The 15,031-nt window shown below is 38.5% G+C and overlaps 1 protein-coding gene and 1 long non-coding RNA gene across 6 annotated transcripts in view; one reads left to right on the top strand and one right to left on the bottom strand.

Annotated features, from left to right (window-relative positions):
• LOC145720100 (uncharacterized) overlaps window positions 1–6,118 on the top strand; it is a 205,491-nt gene extending 199,373 nt beyond the window's left edge. Inside the window, exon 2 of the long non-coding RNA XR_014142827.1 lies at window positions 5,965–6,118. This is a non-coding gene — a long non-coding RNA (uncharacterized LOC145720100). The remainder of the gene's footprint in view (window positions 1–5,964) is intronic.
• Window positions 1–15,031, bottom strand: part of PRMT9 (protein arginine methyltransferase 9) — a 69,146-nt gene that overhangs the window by 35,081 nt on the left and 19,034 nt on the right. For all 5 annotated transcript variants that reach the window (XM_081811792.1, XM_031032986.2, XM_081811791.1 and 2 more), the window contains 2 exons: window positions 10,308–11,022; window positions 1,386–1,539 (listed from right to left, as the gene is read on the bottom strand). In XM_081811792.1, the coding sequence (XP_081667918.1) occupies window positions 1,386–1,539; window positions 10,308–11,022 (869 nt within the window). The remainder of the gene's footprint in view (window positions 1–1,385; window positions 1,540–10,307; window positions 11,023–15,031) is intronic.

Below are 15,031 nucleotides of genomic sequence, written 5' to 3'. Positions count from 1 at the left end.
TTAGAAAAGAAGAGACAGTATCATCTAAGAAAATGGGTAGGTGGACCAGAAAATGTAAAACTACCAGGCAAGTTGCCTCTTGGGATGAGTAGTCACAGGCTGAAGTGAGACCAAAGTCTGCATATTCAACTGTAGGAGTACTGGCATAGAGAGGGCAGAAAGCTGGATTTAACCAAGGTAGGATCTTCCCAGGCCAGTAGAAAAACTGAAGAGAAGGGATATTTGAAAAGTACATGGACCATGGAATACAAACTATTAAGGAAGGAGGATCTAAAACAGAAAATACAGTGAAAAGATGGAGGGATCAAAATACCATAGATTCTGATGGAATCAAACAATTGTAAAATCAACATCAAGAGGGAATAAGCTAGAAAGGAGAGGGTGGTATTTTTGAACCACACAAACAACTAAAACTTCTTTTTTTTAAAGTTGATTTATTTTTTAGTAATCTCTATACCCAACATGTAGATTCTGAGATTAAGAGTCACACACTCCAACTGAAACAGCCAGGTGCCCCTAAACGTCTGTCTTCTGCTAAGTGTATTCTCCTTATTAAACTCTCCAAAAATCTGAGATTAAACAAACTCTAAGATCTCATTTAGCCAGCCCTGGAAAAAAAGCATTTTCTCAACAAACTTACATTTGTTGATCAAGTACTGTTCATAGATCTCACTGCATATTCAAAGGCTTACTATGCATAGCCGTTAGATAAAAGTTTGAGATATCACTTCTTTAAATCTGCACACAAATCCTACTTCCCAAAATTCTGCTTTCGCTTACACATCAGTATTCCACCTACTTCCTACCTGTCTTCAACACCAAACCTCTTCCCCTAGACACTTCATCCACTCACACAATTTTAACTTACAAATGTGTATTCTCCTGCTAATGCCTTTGCCAGCACTAAATCTTGAGTCCTTGTTTCCCAAATAACAACTAGCCCCTTTGCCTTGAGCTCCAGTTTCCTAGGCTCCTGCATTCCTACTCACAGCAGTCTGACTATCTAGACATTAGCTGCTTACAGTAACCTATGGCCTGCTAGCCTGAGGTTTAAATGTAATTAAGGGTTCAAGTTTAGAATGCAGGTCTTCTTCTGGCTGCTTCTGTTTTAGACAAGAAGCACCCTTTTCCTAAGACTAAACCTAGGACCCTATTTTTCACTTGTAACAATGGTTCAGAGGAATATCTATAGACTTTTGTCAGTAGGAACAACAGAATTCCTTGGCTATTTAAATCTCTGGATTCATTTTCACTCATAAATTCCTTTGCTCTAGGAAACTGATTACCATCCTAATCCAGCTAAACACAGTGACTCGATAAAACTACAGAAAAAGATAATGTAGATGGTGGGTAACAGCCACCCGGCTGAACTTCTAAACACTTACCTGAAATTGATTAATAAAAGGTGCTATATTTAATCCAAGAGTGCGTTCTGTTCCTTGAACAGCACTCTCTTCTACCAGTGTCTGTGATTCCACAAGCAACCCAAACATCAGCACATACTGAGGAAAGATCTTGCCTCCAGATTGTAGCAAACACCTAGAGAAGGAAAAATCTTTTTAAAAGCATCTTGATTCCCTACGTTTTATAAATACCAGTAACTAAATCGTAATGAATCGGCGAGCTACAGATTGTACATAATCTAATAGACTTGTATGTTATTGGCTGGTAGTTCAGAGTGGTAAACCACTGGAAATAATTTCCCAACAAATCAAGGTGGCTGCTGATCCATGAAAGAGAAAAATAACCAGTTGGCTGGATGGATATGTCTTTAAGATTTAGGAAGAGTCATCAATGGATATTAAAACTAGTGAGTGAAAGTTTTATTAGGAAAAAGATTACAAAGTCTCAAAGTACTGCCCCCCTCCCAATGACATACTCATTACAAAGGGAAACACAGCAATTTACTGTGGAAAAACCTGGTGGATACAACTTAAACCAACTGATCTAAATTAACATCAACAATAATGGGATAAAGCAATACTATGTGCCTCCTAATATGACAAAACTTCTGTAACTTCCTCTCTAAAATGGATAATCCAAATCTAATTAAGAACAAAACAAAGCATGAGGAACATTCTACAAAATAAATGGCCTACACTCTTCAAAACTGTTAATATAAGAAAAACTCAGGAACTGTTCCAGAATTAAGGAGACTAAAGAGAAAGGACAACTAGGGCGCCTGGGTGGCTCAGTTGGTTATGCGACTGCCTTCGGCTCAGGTCATGATCCTGGAGTCCCGGGATCGAGTCCCGCATCGGGCTCCCTGCTTGGCAGGGAGTCGGCTTCACCCTCTGACCCTCCCCCCTCTCATCTGGTTTCTCTCTCTGTCAAATAAATAAATAAAATCTTTAAAAAAAAAAAAAAGAAAGAAAGGACAACTAAATGCCATGTGTGATCCTCAACTGGATTCTGAACCAGAAACAAAAGCTATAATGGCTATTATTGCAACAAATGGTGAAATCTAAGTAAGACTATACACTAGATAAAGGTATTGTGGCCATCCTTCCTGATTTTGACAACAGTACGATGGTTATGTAAATGAATATCCTTGTTCTTAGAAATACACACCAAAATATTTAGGGGTTAAAAGAACATGATATCTGGAACTTACTCTAAATAGTTCAGAGAGAATAATAAAGCAAATGTGGCAAAATATAACAATTTGTGCATCTGGGTATAAGGTATATGTTAAAAGTTCTTTTTTGTTGTTGTTGTTAAAAGTTCTTTGTACTATTTTTTAACTTCTCTGTAAGCTTGAAATTATTTCAAAATAAAAAGTTAAACACTGAAAGAAAAAAATCTAATTAAAAATCCAAATGTTCTAGTAAAGAATGTGAGGAAGCGTGTGAGTAAAGGGTTAACAAAACCCATTCTCCTCCTACAACTGATCTTGGGTTCACCTTTTGTTTCCCTGGAAATCCCATAAAGGTGGAATGTCAGCTGTCTTAGTGTGATCAGCAACACTGCTTAGGATAAAGATTTTTTTAAATTGCGTCTTAATATAAGGTAGAGCACATTTAGACTGAAAGAACTATGAACAAACTATAAGCACCTGATGGGAAGCTGTATCATCTTTGGGCTTGCCTGAGGGTGGTGTATCTTGTAACCAAGTGTTCCTATTGCTACATCCATGGAAGGTATTAGTTCCTATGTAAAATTTAGGGCTCTTAAGCCAAGACAGCTCCTATGTTCACCTATACAATCTTATTTCCTCACACCTCAGCTGTGAGAAGCATGAGGGGGTGAGTGGGTCACTTACCACCATCAAATGAAGCAGACTTGGAGGATACTTTAAAGGACTTTAAACCAAGTCATTATTTTCATTTGCCACATTTACAATCACACATTAAATCCCTCATTTTTACTGAATATTCTAAGCTGGTTTCCACCTGAACTTCTAGGACAAGCTATTTATAGACAAGTGGACTTCGTATCTTAATAGTAAATTTTTCCTCTTAAATACATAGAGTTAGTAAGGATCTATTTATAATAACACAAGGCTGAGGTTTGGTTTTGCCAAGACACTTGTGTGATCTAAAAAAAAATACTTCCTACAAGTTACTAAAATTTTATGCTATGTAGTTTCCCTGAATAGGTCATTAAAATCTTGACAAATTATAAAACACCCATTCCTCAAAACCACTTTGGCACTTCTCTTAAATTAGTTTCAAATCATTAATTCTTCTGGCTTTTACTAAACTGATTCTCTCAACCATTTAAAAATACTGTATCTAAAACCAGAATGACAAACTATAACAAGACATGACAACTAAATGCAATGCAGGACCCTTGATTAGAACCTAGATGGGAGAAAAAAGAAATATAGGATATTACCGGGACAGCAGGGGAAATTTTAACATAGACTATATATTAAATAATAGTATTTTATCAATGCTAAGTTTCCTGAGTGTGATCTAACTGTGATATGTAGGGGGGGAAGCCTTTGTTCTAAGGAGACACACACTAAATGTTAAAGAGTGAAGGTTATAAAGACAAAACAACAGTCTTGTATTCACTGTTACTATTCTTGCAGTTTTTCTTAAGTTTGAAATTTTGAAATATTTCAAAATAAAAAGTTGATGGAAAAGTTTACAATAAGACTGTTCTTTTTTTTTTAAGATTTTTTTAATTTATTTGAGAGAGAGAGAGCGCACAAGCAGGGGAGAGGGGCAGAGGGAGAGAGAGAAGCAGGCTCCCCACTGAGCAGGGAGCCCGACGCAGGGCTCGATCCCGGGACCCTGGGATCACGATCTGAGCTGAAGGTAGACGCCCAACTGACTGAGCCACCCAGGTGCCCCTAAAAAACTATTCTTCTAACAGCTCTCCCTAAAGATTAACTAGCTAATCAGAAGCCATGTCATAAGTCATCTGAAGAACATAAAATCAGCAAGGAGAGTTAGAGATGATTCCTAAACATAATGGCATTAGACTGATTGAGACAAGTCATGATCCTAAACCAGGACAGTCTCTCTTCAGTAAATATAAGTACATGATTATTTATGTTGTAATAAGTCTTATATATTACAGATCAGCCTTAAAAAGGGCTCCATCCTGACCCCAATGCTTTGCTTATTTTCATTACTGCTTTCCTATCAACTTCTAGTATTTTAGGTAAATTCTAGTAGAAATTAATCTCTACAATTAGTAAAATTACACAGCTCTTAACAAAATTCCCATCTATGTCTTTAGCAAACCAGATAAAAATTTATCTTCCAAAAAACTGGAGAAACCTGTTTCCCTCAAATGGGTAAGGTTTAATTCTGAAAATTCACGTTACTAAATTTTTCTAAAGTTATCTGCTAATTGTGATCCACTTAAATGGAACCAGATCTAATTTTTCTTTCAAGAGCACAAGATCTCAAATGACAAACTAGCCACAGAGCTTTATGCTGCTTGACTAATTCCCTCCATCCCCAGATAACCACAAGAGGGTACTGTACTATGAAATCTGCAAGCTGAAAAAGCATATAGGTTAAAAGTCAACCTTCTAACCATAAAAATCTATGGGAAAGAGGAAGGGAGGGCAATACATCAAATCATTTCAGAAAATCAGACTAAACAAAATATCAATATTTTATCTGCTGAAACTTAAAAAGTCAGAAAAGGCTGAATGAAGTACTATGACCATGCCAGAGATAAATATTACACAAAGGCAGTATATGAAAATTATTTTAAAAGGCCATGGTCCTACTATTTTAATCTAAAATCTTGTACAAATCCTTAACTCAATATTACTGTCACTAACAGGAATGCTTCTTAGTTATGTTTAGATAAAACAGTAATGCCTTGCAACTCTGCTTAGCTTTACTGACATTGTTTTGTTGTCACTTGTGCCACTGGAGCTGCCAGACTCCTCAATGGAATCCTCTGCACAGCCAAATAATACTTCTGAACCATCTGTGCCTTTAGGGGTGAAAAAATACGTCCCAACTCAAAAGTCTAACCATAAATGGCAAAAATTCTGAAGAGAAGAAATTCTTCAGTTTCCTTGTGACCCAACACAAGATGTTTTTAAATGGGTTTAAATTAAAAAAAAAAAGTACCAAGCATTTAAACTTTCTCCTGTATTTTTAGTATGACTAAACATTTTAAAACAACTACAAAAGTAATTAGAAACTAAATACTTAAGTCTGTGAAATGACTCGTTTTCCCTTGTTTTTTGGGGGGGGGGGTGCTGGGAGGAGTTCCAGTGAGAGAGATGTCCTTATCCCAGATATAATCTATTCTCCCAATCACTAATTTCACCCTTTCACCAGTCATGAGACCTCACCTCTGTTAGAGGCTAAAGAGGAGGCCTGTGTGAGAGCATCTGCATACCTCTGTCCCCAGAATCAAGATAAGCCTATCCATCCAGGTAAGGAGGTTGTACCACAGCTTGGGCTAAAGGAAAGAACCACTGGTTCCCCACTGTTACTCAGGAGGTATTTGAAAGAATACTGGGTTAGGGGGAGGATGGGTTAGGAGGGTGGGTATTGAGGAGGGCACATTCTGCATGGAGCACTGGGTGTTATGCACAAACAATGAATCATGGAACACTACATCTAAAACTAATGATATAATGTATGGGGATTAACATAAGAATAAAAAAAAAAAAAAGAATACTGGGTTAAAACAATGATTACGGGTGCTACTAGCATTTACTGCCCAGAGATGCCAAACATCCTGCAATCCATAGGACAACTGTAAAAAACAAACAAACAAAAACAAAACTGTCCCACTCAAACTGCCAATAGGACTCCTCCCCCTACCAAGAAACACGGAGAAGAGGAGTTGGTAGCTTTTTTTTTTTTTAAAGATTTTATTTATTTATTTGAGAGAGAATGAGAGAGAGAGCATGGGGGGGGAGGGTCAGAGGGAGAAGCAGGCTCCCCGCTGAGCAGGGAGCCCGATGCGGGCCTCGATCCCGGGACTCCAGGATCATGACCTGAGCCGAAGGCAGTCGCTTAACCAACTGAGCCACCCAGGCACCCAGGAGTTGGTAGTTTTACATAAGTTGTTTCCCACTATAATAACTAATCCTTCACACAGAACACATTGTCTGCTAAATTGTTTTTATAACCAAAAATGCTTTTTAAAAATCCTTTAAAGGTTCCATGTAAATAAAATGTAACTGACTGAAAGCTCTTCCACTAAGATCAGGAACAAAACAAGGACACCCACTTTCACTACCTTCATTCAACATAGTCACTGGAAGTTCTAAATGAAGCAATCAGGCAAGAAAAATAAAGGGCATCAAAACTAGAAATGAAGAAGTAAAATTATCTCTGTTCACAGACATCATCATCATATATTTAGAAGCCCTAAAGATTCCACATAAAAATGTTACAACTAATAAATTCAGCAAAGTTTCAGGATATAAAATCAACACACACAAATTAGTTGTATTTTTATAATTAACAGGAACAACCCAAAAAGGAAATTAAGAAAACAATCCCACTTACAATAGAATAAAAAATAAAAAAATACTTAGGAATAAAGTTAACCAAACAGGTTAAAGATTTGTAAACTGAAAACTACAAACATTGCTGGAAAGACACAAATAGGGCAACTGCATGGCTCAGGGTCCTGGGATCTGCTTGTCCCTCTCCCTCTGCACCCCCCATCCCCCTTCCCCACTCCTGCGCATGCATGCACACTCTCTCTCTCTGAGATAAATAAAATCTTTTTAAAAAAAGATACAAATAAACCAAAAGACATCCCACATTCATGGACTGAAAAAAATAGTTAAAATGTAAATACTACTCAAAGTGAGCTATACAGATTTAATGCAATCCCTATGAAATCCCAAGAGCATTTTTTTTAAAAAGATTTTATTTATTTATTTGACAGAGAGACAAGCAGGGGGAGTGGGAGGGAGAAGCAGGCTTCTGACTGAGCAGAGAGCCCGATGAGGGGCTCGATCCCAGGACCCAGGGATTATGACCTGAGCCGAAGGCAGACGCTTAACAACTGAGCCACCCAGGCGCCCCCAACAGCATTTTTTTTACCAAAATAGAAAAATCTCTATCCTAAACTTCATATGGAATTTCAAGGGATCCAGAATAGCCAAAACAATCTTGAAAAAAAAAAAAAAAAGTTGGAGGTTTTACATTTCCCAATTTCAAAACATAAAGTACAGGGAAAATAACCATATAAGCAAAATGGTGAATAGGAAGCCTCCGACTCACCTCTCCCCAGAGACACTTACTTAATAAAAACACACAGACTAAACTATTTCTGGGAGATACGCAGAAACCAGTTAAGAGGTTCCTGTACCCCAGGCCAGTGCACAGCCAGAAAGAACTGCATGGAAGATGGTAGGAAAATGTATCGCATTTACTTGCCATAGTCTCTTCCCCAGGCACCCACAGCACAGTACAATCAAGAGAGAACTCCCAATTCCCAGTTTCTTGTTGGGGAGAAAAACGAGAAGAATGGAATGTACGTCATAACATTCTGACTTTTGGGGGGGGGAGCTGCCCAAGGGACTGGTTTCTCTCTTGCATGAACCTAAGCAGTGACAAAAAAACGGGAGTCAGGTTGGGGACCTCTGATAGATAAAGGAGATCACTTGGCTTGGTTAAGGAGCGGAGAGTGTGCAATACCACAGACGGACATCAGGGTGAGCTCTAGTACCATGACTTGCCATAGCACCAAGGAAGCTGCAGTACTTCAGTCAGAATTACCACATGACTCAGTTGCACCCCTAGATATGTATCAAAAGAACTGAAAGCAGAATCTGAGAGAGATGTATACACTCATTTTCACTGCAGCATTATTCACAGTAGCTAAAAGGTAGAATAACTCAAATGTCCAACAACAGATGAATGGCTAATGAAACTGGCATATTTATACAGTGGAATATTACGCAGTTTAAAAAAGAAGGAAATCCTGTTACATGTTACAACATGGATGAACCTCAAGGACATTATGGTAAGTGAAATGATTCTACATATGAAGTATCTAAAGTACTCAAAATAATAGAAACAGAAATTGGAAAGGTGGTTGCCAAGGACTCGGGGGCAAGGGGTATTAGTGTTTTGTGGTTATAGAGTTTTAGTTTTGCAAGATGAAAAAGTTCTAGTGATCTGCTGTACAACAATGTGAATACACCTTAGTACTACTAAACTGTATGTTTAAAACGGTTAAGATGAAGAATGCCTGGGTGGCTGTCAGTTAAGCATCTGCCTTTGGCTCAGGTCATGATCCTGGGGCCCTAGGATTGAGCCCCCTGTGTCTGGTTCCCTGCTCAGCGGGGAGTCTGCTTCTCCCTCTCCCTCTGTAACCCCCTCCCCTTGCTCTCTCTGTTGAAGAAATAAAATCTTTAAAAAAGTGGTTAAGATGATATATATAATTTAATATTGTTTTTTACCACGACAAAGAAACAATTAGTCGCTTAAAAACACATTTATTATAAAGCTACAGTAATCAAAATAGGATGGTAATGGCATAAAGACTAGACATGTACATCAACGATAATAGAACTAAAGACCTCAGAAATAAACCTTGACATATATGGTAAAATATTTTTTCCCAAGGGTGTCAAGACCATTCAATGTGGAATGGATGTCTTTTCTACTAACAGTTGTTGGGAAAACTGGGTATCTATTGTCAAAAGACTGAAGCTGGGCTCTAACTGAATGCCATATACAAAAATTAAATCAAAATGGTTCAAAGACCTAAATTTAAGACCTAAAACTATAAACATTCTTAAAAGAGAACATATGAGAATGGCTTTAGGCCATAGCATCTGACAATGATTTCTTGGAAATGACACCAAAAACAGGCAATAAAAGTAAAACAAACAAAAAACAAAGTGGACTGTATAAAAAATTTAAATTTCTGCATATCAAAAGATATTATCAATAAAGTAAAAAGGCAACCAACCCACAGAATGGGAGAAAATATCTGTCAGTGATGTGATAAGGGATTAATATCCAGCTACATAGAGAATTCCTAAAAACTCAATTAAAAAAAAAAAAATCTGACCCAAAAACTGGCAAAGAAGTTGAAGAGACATTTTTCCAAAGAAGAAATACAAATGGCCAATAGGCACTCAGATCTGAACAGCACAACTAAAGGACCTTGAAGTTTAGTCAAATTTGCTTTCAATATTAAATATTAGGGTCAAGTTTGCCTCCAGCAATCAACACTGAAGGGAAAATACCTTGGGGAGAGAACTGTATCATAAAATAAAGATTTTAAGACCTAAGATGACTGGGGCTTGTTTATAAGAAGCACTTTGCTCTCCCAATATACCATCAAATGTGTACTACATGTTTCTTAAAGATATTTTTTTTTTAAGATTTTATTTATTTATTTGAGAGAGAGACAGAGTGACAGAGATAGTGAGAGAGAGCATGAGCAGGGTGAAGAGGAAGAAGCAGGCTCCCCGATGAGCAGGGAGCCTGTCGTAGGGCTCAATCCCAGGACCCCGAGATCATGATCTGAGCCAAAGGCAGATGCTTAACTGACTGAGCCACCCAGGTGCCCATTAAAGGCATTTCTTATATCATAAAGATGAGATTTGATTTTTCCTTATTTACAGAATATCTTTATCGTTCTTATAAATCTTTACTTAATTCTCTATATTATATAGAGGCAGTCCAATCCCAAAGCAGGCTCTCTTCTTCACACCTACAGAGAAGGCGTTCCTTTAGATGAAAAAATGAGTAATGACATGCACACAAAAACAAAGGGATAAAGTCACATATCCTGAAAAGGAACACACGTAATGACTCATTTGTACAGCTATGCCATTAAAGAACTAAAAGAATTGACATGAATTTAAGCTCAAAAACCAAAAGTTGTATTTTGTGTTTTACCTGGATATTGCTGCTTTTTCCATTATTTCCTGCTGAATGAGCCCAGATGGCTCAATGACATCCAATATAATTATACTCCACAGCTTGTCTGATTTTGGCCTTTGCAACACAGCAGATTCATCTTCCACATGTCTCAACCAAAACTCGAGTGTTTCTTTAGGAAAGTGATTGGCTTCAGATATGAGGTCCAGGGTGATACGATGCTGGTCTTTCTCCACAGAACTGTAAGGTTTAACCTGCCCAAGTGTGCCAGCAATTAAGGGCAGAACAGAGAAGCCTTCAGACACATCTAACACATAGAAAGGTTCAGGGATGCTCTCTTCAGAATTACTCTCTTCATTTCCGCAGCTCATCTCATTCTGACACTGAGTGTCCATGGCCTGACACAGTTTCTCTGGAGTCAACGAAGACAACACTCTTCTCATTGCCATTTTAAAGCCTTCATGATAGAGGTTGTTATTAAGCAAAGCAATTTCTGTGGATTCCAATATACATGTCTGCTCCACAGCATCTGGTTTACTGGTCTGAAGGTTAGCCAGGGCATTACAGAGTTCAGCCTCCCCTCCTAAAGACATCAAGTCTTTATCCTGGGTAAAATTTTTTCCAGCACCCACTTCATGTTCCGAACCAAAAACACTGATATTCTGGATTCTTAAGTAACAATCTTGACAAGACACTTCCATCATCACATGGTCCCCAGGTTTTATCCAGTAGTCTCCGTAAAATAGAAAGAAAAACGAATTGTAATTGATGAATATATTTATAAGTCTGAGGATCATACAAACACTTCCACCCTCCCCCCATTTTGAAATCACTACAGGAAAGATTGTATCTATTGATTTAATAGAAATAAAATTAATTTATTCATTTCCTACAAAACACCAGGAAAAATCCCTCCAGCTTTCTTGGCCAAAAACTTAAGTTTGAAGACAATTAACTCATGGCATAACAGAGAGATTCAAGAGCTCCATTACTGAACCCCAACTATTAGTACCATAGTGCTTTTAGTGCAATCAGTAGGTATCATCATCCCCATATTAGGGGGTGGGGGAAGGGCTGCAGGGGACTCTCATTAATCTTCTTCAGTAATGAAGCCAACAATAACAAAGATAAATCAAAGTCTGGGGTCAATACCAAACCCTCACCCTAGCTTAAAGGGACATTCTTTTCTCTATGAGAAATTTCCGAAAGACCAAGGCAGCATTTAATAGGATCTTATCAGTAATATTTCTAACTCTAAGTATTTAGACACTTGCATGTTTAGGAATTTGACAATATATGGAAGGACTAAGTCCTACAATAAAGATATAAAGCTCTTATCCATGAACTTTCAAACTCAGTAAAACTTTAAAATGTAAATGTAGGGGCGCCTGGGTGGCTCAGTTGTTAAGCATCTGCCTTTGGCTTGGGTCATGATCCCAGGGTCCTGGGATCGAGCCCCACATCGGCCTCCCTGCTCCGTGGGAAGCCTGCTTCTCCCTCTCCCACTCCCCCTGCTTGTGTTCCCTCTCTCACTGTGTCTCTCTCTGTCAAATAAATAAATAAAATCTTTAAAAAAATAAAATAAAATGTAAATGTAAAATCACAATTCCTTCTTATCAGCTTTAGAACCAGTTGAAAATACAGGTTATTCTTGTGATTACACATTTAAAATGTCCTTTCCCTAAAAAGGATTTAAAAAAAAAAGGTCCATGTGTCTAAGTAACTATAAGAAAGTTTGAATAAACAAAAATAACACATGAAAAGATGTTCAACATCACTCATCATCAGGGAAATGCAAATCAAAACCACAATGAGCTATCACCTCACACCTGTCAGAATGGCTAAAATAAAAAACACAAGAAACAAGTGTTGGCGACAATGTGAAGAAAAGGGAACCCCTGTGCACTGTTGGGAAAACTGTGGAAAATAGTATGGAAGTTCCTGAATAAATTAAAAACACAATTACCGTATGACCCAGTAATTCCACTACTGGTATTTGCCCAAAGAATATGAAAACACTAATTCAAAGGGATACACGTACCCCTACACTCACAGCAGCATTATTTACAATAGCCAAGGTATAGAAGCAGCCCAAGTGTCCACTGATAGATGAATGGATAAAGAAGATGTGGTATAGAAGGGAGAGGGTAGGGGGGGCGATGAGTTAAACAGGTGATGAGGATTAAGGAGTGCACTTGTGATGAGCACCAGGTGATACATGGAAGTGTTGAATCACTATATTGTACACCTGAAACTAATATTACACTGTATGTTAACTGGAACTTAAATAAAAAAATTTTTTAAAAGATGTGGTATATAGATATAATAGAATATTAGCCATAAAAAAGAATGAAATCTTGGCACTTGCAACAATATGGATGGATCTAGAGAGTATAATGCTAAGTGAAATAAGTCAATTAGAGACAAATACCATATTACATTCATATATGGAATTTAAGAAGCAAAATAAATGAACAAAGAAAGAGACAAATAAAAAAACAGATTCTTAACTATAGAGAACTGGTGGTTACCAAAGGGGAGCAGGCGGACAGATGGGTGAAATAGGGGAAGGGAATTAAGAGTATATTTATGATGAACACTGAGTAATATAGAAAATTAACGAATTACTACACTGATTATCTGAAACTAATATAACACCATACGGTAACTATACTGGAATTAAATTTTTTTAAATAAGATAAATAAACTCAAATAATAAATGCCACTTACTGAGTGCCAGTTGCCATGCTGCTGATAGGCATTTTACATCCATTCTGGTTATTTTTTTTTTTTTAAGATTTTATTTATTTGTCAGAAAGAGAGACAGATCACCAGCAGAGTGAGCAGCAGGCAGAGGGAGAAGCAGACTCCCCGCTGAGCATGGAGCCCGACGTGGCACTCGATCCCAGAACTCCAGGATCATGACCTGAGCCGAAGGCAGACGCTTAGCTGACTGAGCCACCCAGGCGTCCCTTATCCATTATTTCTTAAAATCCCTACAACAATCCTGCAAGGTAGATAGCATCATCCTATTTTTGTGTATCACATAATAAAAGCTCTGAGACATACTCAGCAAGGCCAGCCAGGGAGTCAATAAGTAGCAGTGCCAGGACCTGAATCCAAGTCTACCTGACTGACTCCAAAAACACCATACTAGCCACACCACTATACACATTCCAAGACTTAACGATCTTGCCAAATTAGATCCTTGACTAGGAAACTACACAGAAACAGAAACTTATTACCTCTCCCCCCATTTAAAAAAGGTAGAATTTTTCTATGAAATATAACTTATGTGAATATACTGAAATCCATCAAATTGCTGGTAAAAAATTTCTTTTTTTTTTTTAATTTTTTTAATTTATTTATTTGACAGAGAGAGAGATAGCGAGAGAGGGAACACAAGCCAGGGGAGTGGGAGAGGGAGAAGCAGGCCTCCCGTGGAGCAGGGAGCCCGATGCGGGCCTCGATCCCAGGACCCGGGGATCACGACCTGAGCCACAGGCAGACGCTTAACGACTGAGCCACCCAGGCGCCCGCTGGTAAAAAATTTCTATACAAAAAATATCTTTAACATAGAACTTCCCTAGGGAAGTCCATGAATTTATAAACCCTTTAAAACTTCAAAATTTTGTTTTATATGTGTATGTGCACCTTTATGACCTGGGACTCCACAGATTCTGTAAGCAGCAAGAAGAACTCCTACACTAGTACTTTTCCACTGTTCTATAAATAATGGACTAGCATTTCTCTTATCTACAGATAACTAGAGTAATCAGAGCTGAAGAAATTATATTTTTAAAATATTTATTTATTTATTTGAGAGAGCTTGCATGTGAGAAAGGGGAGGGGCAGAGGGAGAGAATCCCAAGCAGACTCCCACTGAGCGCAGACCCCCGACAGAGGGCTCAATCTCAGGACCCAACACCATGACCCCAGCTGAAATCAAGAGTCAGACACTCAGCCAACTGAGCCACCCAGGTGCCCCAATGATAGACTTTTTTTTTTAAAGATTGTATTTATTTATTTGACAGAGAGAAACACAGCGAGAGGGAACACAAGCAGGGGGAGTGGGAGAGGGAGAAGCAGGCTTCCCACGGAGCAGCGAGCCTGATGTGGGGCTCGATCCCAGGACCCTGGGATCATGACCTGAGCCGAAGGCAGACGCTTAACGACTGAGCCATCCAGGCGCCCCCCAATGATAGATATTTTTCAGTAGTATGCAGCAATTATGTTTTACTTTTCTTAACTACATATATTAATTATTTAAAACTACTTTTTTAAAAAGTAAGTTCTGGGGCGCCTGGGTGGCTCAGCCCATTAAGCGTCTGCCTTCCGCTCGGGTCATGATCCCAATGTCCTGGGATCGAGCCCCACATGGGCTCCCTGCTTAGCTGGGAGCCTGCTTCTCCCTCTGCCCCTGCCCCTGCTCATGCTCAAGCGCACTCTCTCTCTCTCTCAAATAAAATCTTTTTCAAAACATAAAAAGTTCTGAAAAATTTAACCAATCTCCCTTGACTGGAAACTTCATATTCAAAGTAAATTTTTTTTTTTTTAAAGATTTTATTTATTTATTTGAGAGAGAGAGAGAATGAGAGAGAGCACATGAGAGGGGGGAGGGTCAGAGGGAGAAGCAGACTCCCTGCCGAGCAGGGAGCCCGATGCGGGACTCGATCCAGGGACTCCAGGATCATGACCTGAGCCGAAGGCAGTCGCTTAACCAACTGAGCCACCCAGGCGCC

The sequence above is a fragment of the Leptonychotes weddellii genome, chromosome 2 (genome assembly GCF_054177405.1).
Source record: "Leptonychotes weddellii isolate Sample4059 chromosome 2, ASM5417740v2, whole genome shotgun sequence".
Lineage (NCBI taxonomy): Eukaryota > Metazoa > Chordata > Mammalia > Carnivora > Phocidae > Leptonychotes > Leptonychotes weddellii.
This window is presented reverse-complemented; position numbering and strand designations above follow the sequence as displayed.